Source organism: Dasypus novemcinctus, chromosome 1 (assembly GCF_030445035.2).
Source record: "Dasypus novemcinctus isolate mDasNov1 chromosome 1, mDasNov1.1.hap2, whole genome shotgun sequence".
Taxonomy (NCBI): Eukaryota; Metazoa; Chordata; class Mammalia; order Cingulata; family Dasypodidae; genus Dasypus; species Dasypus novemcinctus.
This window is the reverse complement of record NC_080673.1, coordinates 39530315-39544923: the sequence shown is the minus strand read 5'-3', so window position 1 is coordinate 39544923 and position 14609 is coordinate 39530315. Positions and strand designations below refer to the sequence as shown.

The following is a 14609-nucleotide window of genomic DNA, read 5'->3' as shown; positions in this document are numbered from 1 at the left end:
CTGCTTATTTTTGATCCAAACTATTACGTATAACACTGGATTCTAATTTTTTACTATGAGACATTCATGCAATCATCTTTATGATTTTTCTCACTGGCGTTGATGTTTCTTAGTTAGAAATGCCTCACGCTTAGCTATAAGCTTAAAGATAGGACTTCTAAAATTAAACCGAATAAAATGCAAGGTTAATTCCATTCATCTGTGTTTTGAGCAGGGGTGATTTCTTAGTTCCTTTTTTTTTATCAAGAAATGCATGTAAGAGGAGGGAACAGACAGTTTTCAGGTATGTGTGGAACTAGCAAGTCTCTCCAAACTTGTAGGAAATGAGGCATTCATTTAAATGTTCTGATTAGCCAGGGGTTACTATAGATTTGACTTACTGTTTTTCAGAGGAATAGAGTAGAGTTTTAAAGTAATGTATATAGCACTGAAAATGTCTGGAGACTAATTTAATCTTGAATTCAGAAGGCAGCTCTGGGTCTCTTGAGCTGCCAAGTCGTCATTATGGTTATTGATTATTGAACAGAATCCACTGAGGTCTTTCTTCTTGTCAGAGGCAGCTTGTGTCCCTCATTTAAGGGTAAAGGAAACCAAGAAATGTTTATGTTCTAGTTGGTTGGTGTCTGGTTAAAGGGAAGTTCACTGAGTGGAGGCCAATGTCTGCTTCGCATTTTAGTGCATTAGGATTTTTGTGTTTAGTTTTGTGTTTTAAGTTATTCATATATTACTTTTCAATCTAGGAAGGGAGTCTGGGTTTTGAAGTGATAGCACATTGTGGCATGCATTATTTCATGGGAAAATCAAAAGCAGGTAAGTATTTTACCCTTAGGCTTTCTGTAGAACTGTAGTGTGGTGGGTGGCGGGGGGAGTAGTGAAACAAATCAGCATTTGTAGATGGAATAACTATCTGTATATATAATTGCATCATATCCTAAGAGAGCATGATCATTAACAGAGTGACTTGAAATTGTTAAGAGTCCACAAAAAACATGTGAGGTACTTCTATAAATAATGCCCCCTTATCCTTCAGTAGCTCACACTTTTGTAATGGACTTTTTCATCTTCATTATTTCCTTGATCAGCATAGCATCCTTGTTGCTTAGAAACATTGGAAAGCTCTGATTTCTTTTATAAAAGAGCTGGCTAGAAGTTAGTAAAAATAACTTGGAATTGCATTGAGTTAAGCTATAAGACTTGAGGTACAGCAGCATAAAAATCTTGGCGGAGTGGTTGTTTGTTCTTATGTGAAGCAGACGGCCATAATGTAGATATAAAAAGTAGCTTCTAGTCTCTTCTCAGCTTTTGATTGATTAAAGTATTTGATTGTTAAAATATTTAAGGGAAGTTTTAAAATACAGAGATTTCTTGATTGGCACATTCTTACTTGTCCTTCCTGATGCCCTCTTTAGCAGAGACAGGACAGAACAGATAAGTAGAGAGGGCGCGGTGAGCCGCAGACCACGCTGTAAGCATGCACCTTTTATGGGCCCACTCTCTGACCCGTGCGTGCCCCCTCTCGAGAATTACCCTGTGTCCACCAGCACCCGAAGGACTCCCATGACGCGCGTCCACATGGAAGTGGGTCCGCGTTTTAGATTCCAAGCTGTTAAAAGTGATGGGAGTAGAGTTGTAACGTGCTTCAGGCTGTATTCATGAGCCATGTGTCTTTTATGTTGTTACCTTTACATAATTCGATTTAGTTTTGTTTTACACATGTTTGTTTGATTTGATATATTATTTGCCAGATTAGAGAAGGCCTTTCAGTAAAGTGATCAGAGGAAAGAGGTGGCATTTATTCACTCTACGGTCCTCTCAATTTGAAAAGTTTTGCAGCCAGCCCTTGGCATTATTCACTAAGTAAATTGTATTCTCTGTAACTCTAAATATTAAATCTGATCTGATCTAACTTTTAGAAATTCCTAATTGGCAAGAGACCCTTTCTCTGGATCGGTCTACCTGGGATGTGGATTCTGAACTTGCAACTAAATTGTATGAAAGATGGAAGAAATTAAAAAATGGTGACGTCTGCAGGTAACTCCTCAGGGTTCTTCATTTCCTTTATTCAGCAATGGGGAAACAGTTGTGTAGTGTTGTATTGAACTTTCAGGACTGGGTTTGTAATACTTGATTTCTCTCCCCAGCTTTTTATTTTGACAGATTTCAAACTCAGTAAAGTTGAAAGAATAGTGCAGTGAATACTCATCTCCTCAACTAGATTCACCAGTTCACATTTTACCGCCTTTGCTTGATTTCTCTCTACATATATTGAGACCTGTGTGTGTGTGTGTGTGTGTGTATAAATATGAACACACATGTACGTTTTGCAGATCATTTGAAAAATTGAAGAAATCCAAGAAGTCAGAATCCTTTGTTTCCTTTTTGTCTCATTTAATCACAGAGCCTGGCCTTATGTTTAACTTCAGTGCAACTCCCCTCAGGAAGAGCGTGGTGAGGATAGTTATTCAATATATGAGTAACTCATCCCTCAGTACTTTAGCATGAATTGCCTGAAGATATTCTCCTATGGATAACTTTACCACCTTGTCATACCCCAGCACTTAACATTAATACAGTTATAAATGTAATATGTGGTCCATATTCAGATTTCCTTAATATCCATTATAGTTGTGTTTTTTTCCTTCTTTTAATCCTGGATCCACTCAGGGATCATGCATTGCATTGGCTTGTCATGTTTCCTTAATTTCTTTATATTGGGGTGTCTACCTTTATTCATTTTTCATTATGTCTTTTTTTTTTTTTAAGAGTCCAGGTCAGTTATTTTATAGAATATTCTACTTTCTGGTATTTTCTTATTGTTTCCCTAAATTTATATTCAGGCCAAACATTTTTGGAAAGACTACTACTTACCTAATTGTATCATTGCATCATTTTGGGAAGGACATAATGTCAGTTTGTCCCATTATTGGCACTGCTAAGTTTAATCGTTTGATTTAGGCGATGTGTGACAGATCTCTCCATTATAAAGATACCCCTTTCCCTTTGCAATTAATAAATAGTATTTGGGGTGATAATTTGAGATTGTATAAATGTCTTGTAACCTAAGCATCCCTAATAACTGAATCAGTTATTAGATTGGTGGCTATAAAATGGCTTTTTTTCTGGTTATTTTATTCATTCTGTAATTATTAATAGGTATTCTAAAAAAGAACTTCTCTCACTCTATTTCAGTGTATCTATAGATTCATGGATTCTTTAGTCATTGTGTTGTAATCTCTTTACCATTGTTATTACTTGGTGTTGCCAAGTCCCAGATTTGATCCCCTAATCCCAGATTTGACTGATGGGAGCTCCTGAGTCCTTTTTACGTATTTCCCTCATTAATTGAGCACTTCCTGGCTTTCTGGTAAAACAGGATCATCTAGGCTCATCTGGTACTTTCCCTCTCAGAGCTAGAATAATCCATTTCTCCCCTAAGGAGCCCTCATTGCTTTTAGTGGGAGTGGTATTCAGTGATTTTCCTTTTTTTTTTTAATGTCAAAATTATTTTTTGTAATAATTTTTTTTTTCCTTTATCAAACAGGAGGACTGTTTTAGGAATGACTCAGTTTTCCCAATTGAAGAAATCCAAGGAGTCAGAATCCTTTGTTTCCTTTTTGCCTCGTTTAATCACAGAGCCTGGCCTCGTATTAAACTTCAGTGCAACTCCCCTCAGGAAGAGCGTGGTGAGGATAGTGTATCTTTCAACCTCTTTGTCCATGACCAAAAACCCTTGTTTTTTTTCAGTGTACCAGGGTATCTTTACTATAAGATATTGTTCTAGCCAATAGTTATTAATTGAAATTCACTTTAAGCGACACTTACTATGCTTTTCAACACTTGGTTAGTAGGGAGGTGTCAGAAGAACACAATAAGGAATGAAACTCTAAATAGGTAGAAAATCGTCGTGTGGGCTATATTACAAAAAATGCATTGCATTTATGACGTTTATGTTGAGTTCCAAACCTTTCAGTTCAGTATATCACCTATCTATTCAGCTGTCAATGACAAAGAGAATCTTGAGTCACACTGGCATCCGTGGGAACTTGCTTTGTAACAAGAAGCCCGGGGAAGGGAAGCCCAAAGCTGGTGCAGCGGCTCTGCGATGCCCTTGGGGAGGGAGGTTTTCTGTTTATTCCCCATTCTTTGCGTGCTGGCTTCCTTCCTTGTGTAAGAATGGCAGGAAGAAGGGCCAAGGAAAGAGGTGCCAGCAGCAGGCTTCCACCTGCTTCTCACTGGCCAGAACTATATCACAGACACCTGATTTTAAGAGGCCGGAAAAGAAGAGGGCAGAGCCAGAGGTCGGGTCATCTAACCCCTGGGGTCTGCCACAGTACCCTGAGAAGAGGTGCTTTTGTTTATTTTCACATCGAATTTAGCAAACGCTCGATCAAGAATACTGATGACATTCATTTTCTCTTCTGAGTCAAGATATCATTATTTCATAATCTGAATACAGTTTTCTTAAAATACTGACCCAACCTTTGACGAGTTATTCTCATTCCTCTGACAGTCTTGTCGGGTATGTTGAACCAATCGTTGAGTCAGACTAAAAGTACTAAATAATTTTATTCTTTAGACCCTTAAAACTCTTGAGTGGCTTACTTGTTTTAAGAGCTTGGTTCTAGAAAGTAATTGTGTAAGTGGTGACTCCATTTTCAAGTAATTTTAGGACTAAGTTAACCAAGATCTTTTTTTTCACCTGTTTTTGGAGACCAACTTGAAAATGAACCGTTCTTTAAAAGGTTCTATTTTGATGGATTTTTATGCCTATATACTTTCTTAGGATAATCAGCTTCTATCAGGACTCTTTGGAAAATGTAGTACCTTTTTCTTAGAATGAGATATGATGACTTTTGTCTGCCTTTCCCTGGAAACTGGCCAAGTTGGAAGTGTATATGGAAATCTGGTCATTCTTGTTACTGAGATTCGTGCTTTCCAGGAGTTTCACTTGAGTCACCAACTTTACAGTTGTTAGGATGGGTTCTTCATATAATTAAAATTTGAAAAAAGTGGTTAGCATTTCTTTTTGTCCTGTGATCCAGTGAGTATAATAGCCTTGCCTATACGTTTTATTCATAGATCCCAAAATAATGATTAGTAAAAATGGTCTGCATTATAATTTGTACTTCATCAGGTGCTCTTTGAGTTTCTCAGTCTCTAAGACTTTTTTAAAAATTTATTTTGAAATAATTTCAAACTTAGAGAAAAGGTCACTAGAACGGTACCAAGAACTCCCAATTACCCTTCACATAAATTCATCAGTGTAATGTTTTGCCAGCTTTCCTTTCTCATTCTCTTTCTTGTTTTTTCTACACACGCATTTTTTAATGAAGCATTTGAGATGGTTTATCTCATACTTAGGTTCATCTCACCTTCCTGAGAACAGAGTATAATGATCCAAATCAGAAAGTGTAACACTAATTTTAATACTGATACCTAATTTGGAGACCATACTCAAAATTTTCCACTCACCACACTGATGTACTTTATAGCAAATTTTCTTGTGGTCCTGAATCTCACATTGCATTCAGTTGTCTGGTCTTCTGAGTCTCCTTTACTGTTCCTCAGCCTCTCTTTGCCTTTCATGGCACACATTTTTGAAGTGGGTAGGCTATTTATTTTCTAGAATGCTCCTCATTGTGAGTTGTGTGCTGATTCTTGTGATTAGATTCATGTAATGTGTTTTTGGAAGGAATACCTCAGGAGTGATGCCATAGCTCTCTCAGGCTTTTCCTTTTCCTCTGCCCATCTCTAGGTGAAGTACTTCATGGTGAAGAACCCTTCTTCTTTGCCAGTCTCCTTGCAGCTCCTGCCTATCTCCTTATATCCTGACCCTGAAGCTGCGGTGCGCCTGCTCCACAAATGGTAATGCACCCCTTCATGTGGAGACTTTCCAATGGTGGGCGGTTTGGGAAATACTCTTAAGACTCAGAATTCTTTAGAGTCCTTTGCTATTTTTCACCCAAGTCCTGCGTGTGAATAGAGATAGTATTTACTCATTACTCCATCAACCTTGGTCATGAAGCCCCCTCGTGCATGTAATTTTATGAGAATTACCGGCACTATCTGATACGTGACATCTTCAGTGGTACTGCTTCAAGTCTATTTCCCAACAGAATATTCTTTTCTAGAGAACTTTTATCATCAGGATTTTTCACCTATGCTCCTAATATTTAGAATCTAAATCATGTTGCTCCCTGGGCAACACAAGAAATGAGTTTTGTGTTTTTGTATTTTCTACTTTACAGTTTAAAAAGCTAAGATTGTAATAGTATTAGTTCATGTCTGTTATATTTTAGTTTATTTTCAGACAATCTCAGTTTTACTTAGAATATTTACTCCTTTTGGCTTAGGAAGATCTGCTTTATCCCACAGTGCCTTGGCACTGTTAACATTTTGGGCCAGATAATTTTTTGTTTGAGAGAGAAAGGATGTTTAGCAGCATGACCTCTACCCACTTGATGCCAGTGCCACCTCCTCAGTTATGACAACAGGAAATGTTTCCAGACATTGTCAATTTCCCAGTGGGAAATTTACCTTCATATGGTAATCATTGCCTTTCAGGTTCCATAGCTATGAGCTATTTGGAGGGGAAAAAAGTTGCTTCATATTTAGAGCATTTGTCACCGTATGTGTCTTTATATTCTGTGCTACAAAAATTATTCATTCGGCAATATTTATTGGGCCCCTAAAATATGCCCCAGGGATGATGGTTCAGGGGCTGGTAATACACTTCTGACCGGATGGGATGAAAGTGTGTTCACATATATGTAATAAATATACGTACATGCTTATATGTGTTTTTCTTTATTGACAAACCTGGATGCTATTTTAACCATCTGTTTCCTTCTTTATAGGTTTGGTGCTAATATGCAGATGATTAATTTTACAACTGGTGAATTCCAGCTCACCAAGGCTTGTCCATACCTGGTAGGATATTGTCTTTAGACAGAAAAAAAGAATGCTGACAGGCTAGGCACATAAGCGAATGTCCTCTACTGATTTACATTTAAAGTATCATTATGTGTTTTATGTGACTCTCTTATTTTTATTCTCCAGGCACTAAGTATAAAAAGCAGATATTCCCAGTTATCTAATGCAGCAGGAGTCAATGGTTCACTTTAGTTGTAAATTATTTTAATTTGATGACCTATCTAGTTTCATGTGAGTGAAGAAATAACAATTGAATCAGAACTATAAAACAAACAGAAAAAAAAACATAAAACTCAAAACCCCAGAATTTATAATTTCCTAAAGATTCCTGAGCCTTTCACATTCTTTTTAGGGCAAGATAAAGTAAAAACAAATGCATTTTTTAAAGCTCTTCTCTTACTAAATTATTTAGGCTTTGTGGTTTTAGTTAGCTACCCAATTCTTTTTTTATTTTTTAAGATACTTCGATTACATAAATGTTACAAAGAATATATAAGGGATTCCCATATGTCTTGTTCCCCACTCCTCCCACATCTTCCCACATTAGCAACATTTTTCATCAGTGTGGTACATTGACTGGAATGTACACATTTTGGAGCATTGCCACTAAGCATGGGTTATCGTTTACATTGTAGTTTACACTCTCTCCCATTCAACTTGGTAGGTTGTAGCCAGGTATATAATGGCCTGTATCTGTCATTGTAATGTCATTCATGTGATTCCTAAGTCCTGAAAATGCCCCCCTATTACACCTGTTTTTCCCTTTCCCTAACCCCAGAACGTCCATTGGTCACTGCCTCCACAACAGTGGTGTTTCTGCCATTGCTAGATTCACAAGTAGTCTATAGTAGAATACAAGTAAGTTTCTTTTAGTCCACTGTTCATTTCCCAATCCTGAGGACTCTGGGATGGTGATGCCCACGCCACTATTAATTGAGGGGGAGTGTTTCAATCCCATTCATCCAATAGATGAGACTCTCTTGCCTGCACTTGTAGGCACTCTTGGTTCCTTCAGCTACCCAATTCTTAAGCTTTTGGGCAGTCATTTACGTATACCTTATATGCCAGTGACTGCCATATAAGAACCACTTACTAAATGCTATTATTATAATTTTAATACCAAAAGCCATTACTTTTTCTTTAGTATGAATATTTCATGATATAAAGCAGAGTGTCTCCCTTCATGAAATCAAATACCATCACCATTTCTTCTTTCATATGGCTTGGGAAATGCTATCAATAATCAAAAGATAAATTTTAAAAGTGAACTATTACCATACGGATTACATGATAGCTCTGAGAAATTAATAAATTGTTTTTAGCAACAGGGAACTAGGAAAAGCAATGGACAGAAGGAAAAGCCTATTTACCATCATGATAAAGAATTAAAATCTTAAATTTAGAACATGGATTTATTCAGGGAAAATTTTAGAAATCTTGGAAAGAATAAAGGAGCATGTGAGTAAATAAAAGATCTTTCTTCTGACTGAGAACACTGAATATAATAAAGATGATTTATAGATAAATTCAGTGTTAAGGAGAACTTAAAGTTGTCCAGCATGGGTTGGGTAGTTCTTGGCAGGTCACTGTAGCACTCAGGCAGAGGCTTTATGGTCTGTTTTCTAATTGAGGTTTTACATGCAAAGCGTCTTTTCATAGAAGGCTAGTTCCAGCCCCAGCTCCCAAGCCTGGAGTAAATCCTCCCAGTATCCCTGTCAAGCTATCCTGCCGCTTCTGCTGGTACATCTGCGCCAAGGCTTGGGAACTGTTGGTGTGAACTTTCAGGATAAACAGGTTCAATAGGTTGCTTAGGGGGATCGACTCTGGACATTAAAAGTAATTATGTTTATATACTAAGATATGCTTAGTGAACATGGAAGCTTGCATTATAGAATTTAATTGTATTCATTAATAATTTTCAGGGTATTCATTCTGAGGAATCCAGATTTGGCATCCTGCACTTAAATTTGCAGTCTTTAGAAATGAAAAGGGTTGGTGTAGTTTTTACACCAGCTGACTCTGGAAAAGTGACCTCACTGATATTAATCCGGTAGGTATCTCTCCTTCACAGAGTCTGTTTCTTACTCGCTAATTCATCTGTCTAAATCTCTTCCTCAAGAATACATATCTCTCTAGCTAACAGTTGACAATGTATTGACAATTTATTTCTCAGTCGGGTCCCCAGTTCCTGAGATTCATCATCACATAATCCTCCCATGCCTCAGTTTCCCCCCCTGGTGTAGTCGGGAAGTGTTCATTCGTCTCAAAGGGGCAGTACCTTTCACAGTGCATCTCGTCTGTCACAGAAGGCAGAATATGCACTACTTTTGTCTTTAACTTTGAAAAATATTTGAAGCACTTCTGTGAATATCTGTAGCGGTTTGAACTTACACCACTCTCATATTTCTGTCTTGCTCCTGGAATTCTCTGTAGCCCCAAGGGGCAATGGAAAAAGTGCTTCTTTGGGCCCATTGATGCTAATTGTTCCTTGTCTTTTTAAATTATAGTTATTGATAACTGATTTAAGCAGCCAAATGTTTTTTATTCTGAAATTTTCTTCATCTTTAGGTCATCTTACTGAGAGTCTTCTTTTTTTTAAAGATCTATCTATCTATCTATCTATCTATCTATCTATCTATCTATCTATCTGTCTGTCTATCTATCTTCCCCCACCCCAGTTGTCTGTTCTCTGTGTTTATTTGCTGCGTCGTCGTCTTTGTCCACTTCTGTTGGTGTCAGCGGCACAGGAATCTGTGTTTCTTTTTGTTGCGTCATCTTGTGTGTCAGCTCTCCGTGTGCACGGTGCCATTCCCTGGCAGGCTGCACTTTCTTTCGCGCTGGGCAGCTCTCCTTACAGGGCGCACTCCTTGCACGTGGGGCTCCCCTACACGGGAGACACCCCTGCATGGCAGGGCACTCCTTTGCGCGCATCAGCACTGCGCATGGGCCAGCTCCACACGGGTCAAGGAGGCCCGGGGTTTGAACCACGGACCTCCCATGTGGTAGACGGACGCCCTAACCACTGGGCCAAGTCCGCCACCAACTGAGAGTCTTCTTGCAAGACTTCTAGTAAATTCAGATCAGTGTGAAAGCTCTCTGCATTGGAGAAAAGTCTAACTCAAATTTAGTTTTTCAAAAATTACATTTTCATAATTTTTAAAGCCTTTCTAGTATTGGATCAACTACAAAAGATATCCCTGAACTTCTTTTATGTATGAGTTTGTTCTTCTGCAAGTAAATACTACTGGAAATAAAATGTGGTAATATAAAGTTCTTAAAAGAGTTTTCCCTCTGAAGTGTTTTAACTGAGATTCCCTAAAGCCCTATTGACTAAAGTGTTTCCATTTTAAACTATTCTTCATAGAAGAGCTAAGATTATAGGAAGTGCAGAGATAAACTTTATCTCATCCCAGGTTAAGATGCCCCAGACTTGCAAATAAAGTCTGAATTTTTTATAATAGCTAATTTAGTTTTGATGGTTTCTGTACTGATAGACACAAAATATTTCCATTAACAGTATCGACCATTTAATACCTTATTACTTAACAACCTAAATAATTCATTTCAAGGTTTCTGGATTTTAGATGAAGATGGTAAAGATCCTGGAAACCATTTTTATCAGTTTGTCTCAATCTGCTAGTGGTTCTCTGTGGCCCCCAGTTCATTTCTTAAGGTTTTTTTATTTGTCCCCTTCAATATCTGGTTTATCAGACAACAGTGGTTTTGCAGTCTAGGTGTTTGGTTGAGGAGTGACCATCATCACTCACGCGTCTTTGCTGTGGTCAGCTCGCGTTGACTTCTCTGGCCTTGGCAGCTTCTGTTGCCTGTGGTGCACCCTTATTCCCTATGCCATGCTCTTTATTTTATTTTATTTTATTTTAAAGATTTATTTATTTATTCCTGCCCTCCCCCTCTCCCATTGTCTGCTCTCTGTGTCCATTCACTGTGCGTTCTGTGTCTGCTTGTCTTCTCTTTAGGCAGCTCCAGGAACCAATCCTGGGACCTTCCACAGTGGGAGAGAGGCGATCATTCTCTTGCATCACCTCAGCTCCCTAGTCTGCTGTGTCTCTTATTGTCTCTCCTCTATGTCTCTTTTCATTGCGTCATCTTGCTGCACCAGCTCTCTGCTTGGGCCTGCGCTCCGTGCAGGCCAGCATTCCTGCGTGGGCCAGCTCTCTGCTTGGGCCAGCTTGCCTTCACCAGGAGGCCCTGGGTGTGGAGCTGTGGACCTCCTGTATGGTAGATGGGAGCCCAGTCACTTGAGCCATATTCACTTCCCTATGCCACGCTCTTTAAATTGATTTTTTTTTAAACTTTAAAAAGGTCTTTGCTAACTAGGACTATTGATGATATTTTGTGACTCTCTTGTGAAGCCTTTCTATTTATGTGTCCTTCCCCTGTAGGAATAACTTGACTGTTATTGACATGATTGGCGTGGAAGGATTTGGAGCAAGAGAGTTACTGAAAGTGGGTGGACGACTTCCTGGCGCTGGAGGTTCACTGCGATTTAAGGTGCCCGAGTCCACGCTGATGGAGTGCCATCGACGTGAGTCCTTACGCTTGGCGCTCTGCAGGGAAGCCTTGGAGCTTCCGCCAAGGGCAAAAGGGTTCTATTCTATTGGTGTAGCTCTTAGATTAGGCAGTCATTTGAATATGGAAACACTGGTGCCCCTTGATCAGAGCAGTATCCTTAGATATTTAAACCAACTTACAAATAGATCTAGAGGAAGGAAAAGGAGTATAGCCACTAAATATCTAGTGAAGTGTCATATATGTTAGATTAATAGTATGAGACTGTTAACTTGGTTATCAATTACTAGACGTAGACAACCACCCCGCAATGATAGAACCAAATGTGCTGACCAGTAGACATTTTTGTGATGGAGAAAAAGTTGCCCACCTATGTCATCAAGTATAGTAGCCACTGACCACATGGGGCTAATGAGTACTTGGAATGTAATTAGTGTTACTGAGAAAGCAAATTTTAGAATTAATTTAATTTTAATTAACTAATTTGAATAGCCATATGTCAGTGGCTACTGTATCAGACAGTGCAGATTTAGAAATTTATTTAAATGTTCCCCTAGAAATCTCCAAAATGCATACAGGTAAATTAAATGTCTTCAGATTATGTAAATTAGTTTGAAGAACGCGAACATAAATATAAAATGTTTTTGGTAAATTTTGTCTTATTTTCCTATTAGTACTTTTAACTTAATGAAAATACTGAGAGCGTTTTAATATAACAGTATGTTTTCTGCAGAGCAAGCCGGTAGGTGAAACTGTTGGGTTAATTGTAGCACTAACTTTTAAATGGCTAGTTGGAATGATTTTTTAAAAAGAAAAACTAAGCTAAATGAGCACAGTTTGAAAAGATTTATTAGCCATTTTTCATTCAGAATTACTCATCAGAGTATTTTTTTATTTGTACAATTTGAAGTTGACCTAGAAAGAGAGAATTTAGGAGTAATATAAAAACTAGTATAAAATAAAATATTTGTCCTTATATGAAGTAGATTGTGGATTATAGAATTTGTAGAAATATTTTAAAATTGTATCTCTTTTTTTTAATCCCCAATATAAAATGTGCTTTCATTTATTTGCAAGGGCTTATTTTTTTCCTCTGAATGTAATGAGTGTTTTGAACTGTTCGTAGTAGCTGTGATAAATTTATACAGAAGTACAAACATGCACTCTTAGTTGGTCTCTGGTTAATGTGAGTGAAGGCCACATTTGTGAGGGAGCCAGCGGTGGCATGGAGGACATGGTGGCTGCGGGTACACCCAAACTATTTGGCTTCTGAGAAGAATAAACTTTTTTTTGTTTTAATAGCTTGTTCATTTTATTTCTGAGTAGACCTCCCAAGATATGGATGTTCCACATTTTGTTTAACCATTTGTCTGTTGAAGGACATTTGGGTGGTTTCCAGATTTTGACTATTAGAAATAGAACAGCTCTGAACATTTAGTGTACAAGTTTGTAGGTGAAAAGAAGTTTTCATTTCTCTGGAATATATATCTGTTTGTGCACTTGCTGGATCATATGATAAGTCCATTTTTAGGTTTAAAAAGAATTTTCAAAATAGATATCCCATTTCATTTCACACTAGCAATACATGAGCATCTGAATTCTCTATATTCACATCAAAATATGGTGTTATCAATTAAAACAATGTTTTATATTGAAAAAATTTCAAACTTACAGAAAAATTGCAAAAATAATACAAAAACAACACATAGAATTCCAATGTACCCCCATGTATATAACCATATTTATCAACTATTAGCATTTTGCTACATTTGGTATATTATTCGATCTAATTATATCTAGCTATCCTATGTATTTATCTGTATCTATCTGCTCTATCTGTCATCTATCACCTAATCATTTGAGAGTCGGTTGTATATATCATTCTCCTCTAATATTTGATATGGCCATATATCTTTCCTTAGAATAGCCAGCCACGTTTACACTTACATTGTTAGTCATACTCACTATAATGTGTTTACATGAACTCTATCCATTTCCACACATTTACAGTCGACCTTATTAAACTTCTACATACATTCTGCCTCAGCTCCCCCCTCTCAAACCCCCAAAGAATAAACTTTTAACCTTAGACTTTAATAAGTAAAAGACCAAAGAAGGGTTTTGATTACTTTCGATACCTAGATGGAGCGTTTAACTTAAGAAAGACCTAAACTATTGAAGTATTTTTATTGTATTATGGTTGTATAACAGAATCTATAATTGTTCTACAAATTAAATAAAAGTCATTCTTAACCCTCATATTGATTTTTTTTCACATTTTAATAATATAGATCATGGTTTGTTGATTCAGTAAATGGAGATATTAAATAAATTCTGTAGTTCGTATAAACTAAATATTACTTTTGGTCCTCACTAGAACTGAAAGACAGCAAGCAAATTTTATCTATTACAAAGAACTTTAAAGTTGAGAATATCGGACCTCTTCCTATAACTGTGTCATCTCTGAAAATTAATGGGTATAATTGCCAAGGTTATGGATTTGAAGTGCTGGATTGTCATCAGTTTTCCCTGGATCCAAACACATCCCGGGATATCAGTATTGTGTAAGCTTTGGGTTTCAACTTTATTTCATTTTCGCAATGTGGGGAATAAATTTTTTCCATTGGTGAGAGGTTTTAAGTTCTTTACGTGTAGGTCTTTATTTTGAAGAAGTAAGAAATGTTGCTGTCTTTATGATTATTTTGTGGTGTGCCTAAAATTAAGACAATTAAAGTACATGCAGATGAATCCTGTGTTGTCAGGTTTACTCCAGACTTCACCTCTTCCTGGGTCATCCGTGAGCTGACTCTTGTAACCGCAGCAGACCAAGAGTTTCACTTCACTCTCAATGTGACCCTCCCTCACCACCTGCTGCCCTTGTGTGCCGACATGGTCCCAGGACCCAGCTGGGAGGAGTCATTTTGGAGGCTCACCGTTTTCTTTGTTAGGTAAGCTGCCACCTTCTCCACTGTTGTTCTCTCACTGAGTAAAGAAGTCAGCATGAAAATGTAACAGGGTGAAATCCTGATGCTTGAGACAACGTGTATACACCTTGAAGACATGGGGTTGAGTGAAATAAGCCAGATACAGAAAGACAAATATTGTATGATCTCACTGATGGAGCAAACTAGAATAAGATAGAATAA

General features: G+C 37.6%; 1 protein-coding gene across 2 annotated transcripts in view; it reads left to right on the top strand.

The window, feature by feature from the left end:
• TMEM131L (transmembrane 131 like) overlaps nucleotides 1-14609 on the top strand; it is a 163258-nt gene that overhangs the window by 113129 nt on the left and 35520 nt on the right. For both annotated transcript variants that reach the window (XM_004471448.4, XM_058280406.2), the window contains exons 15-23: nucleotides 741-810; nucleotides 1914-2031; nucleotides 3542-3683; nucleotides 5756-5865; nucleotides 6858-6930; nucleotides 8856-8983; nucleotides 11337-11479; nucleotides 13841-14027; nucleotides 14226-14411. In XM_004471448.4, the coding sequence (XP_004471505.2) occupies nucleotides 741-810; nucleotides 1914-2031; nucleotides 3542-3683; nucleotides 5756-5865; nucleotides 6858-6930; nucleotides 8856-8983; nucleotides 11337-11479; nucleotides 13841-14027; nucleotides 14226-14411 (1157 nt within the window). The remainder of the gene's footprint in view (nucleotides 1-740; nucleotides 811-1913; nucleotides 2032-3541; nucleotides 3684-5755; nucleotides 5866-6857; nucleotides 6931-8855; nucleotides 8984-11336; nucleotides 11480-13840; nucleotides 14028-14225; nucleotides 14412-14609) is intronic.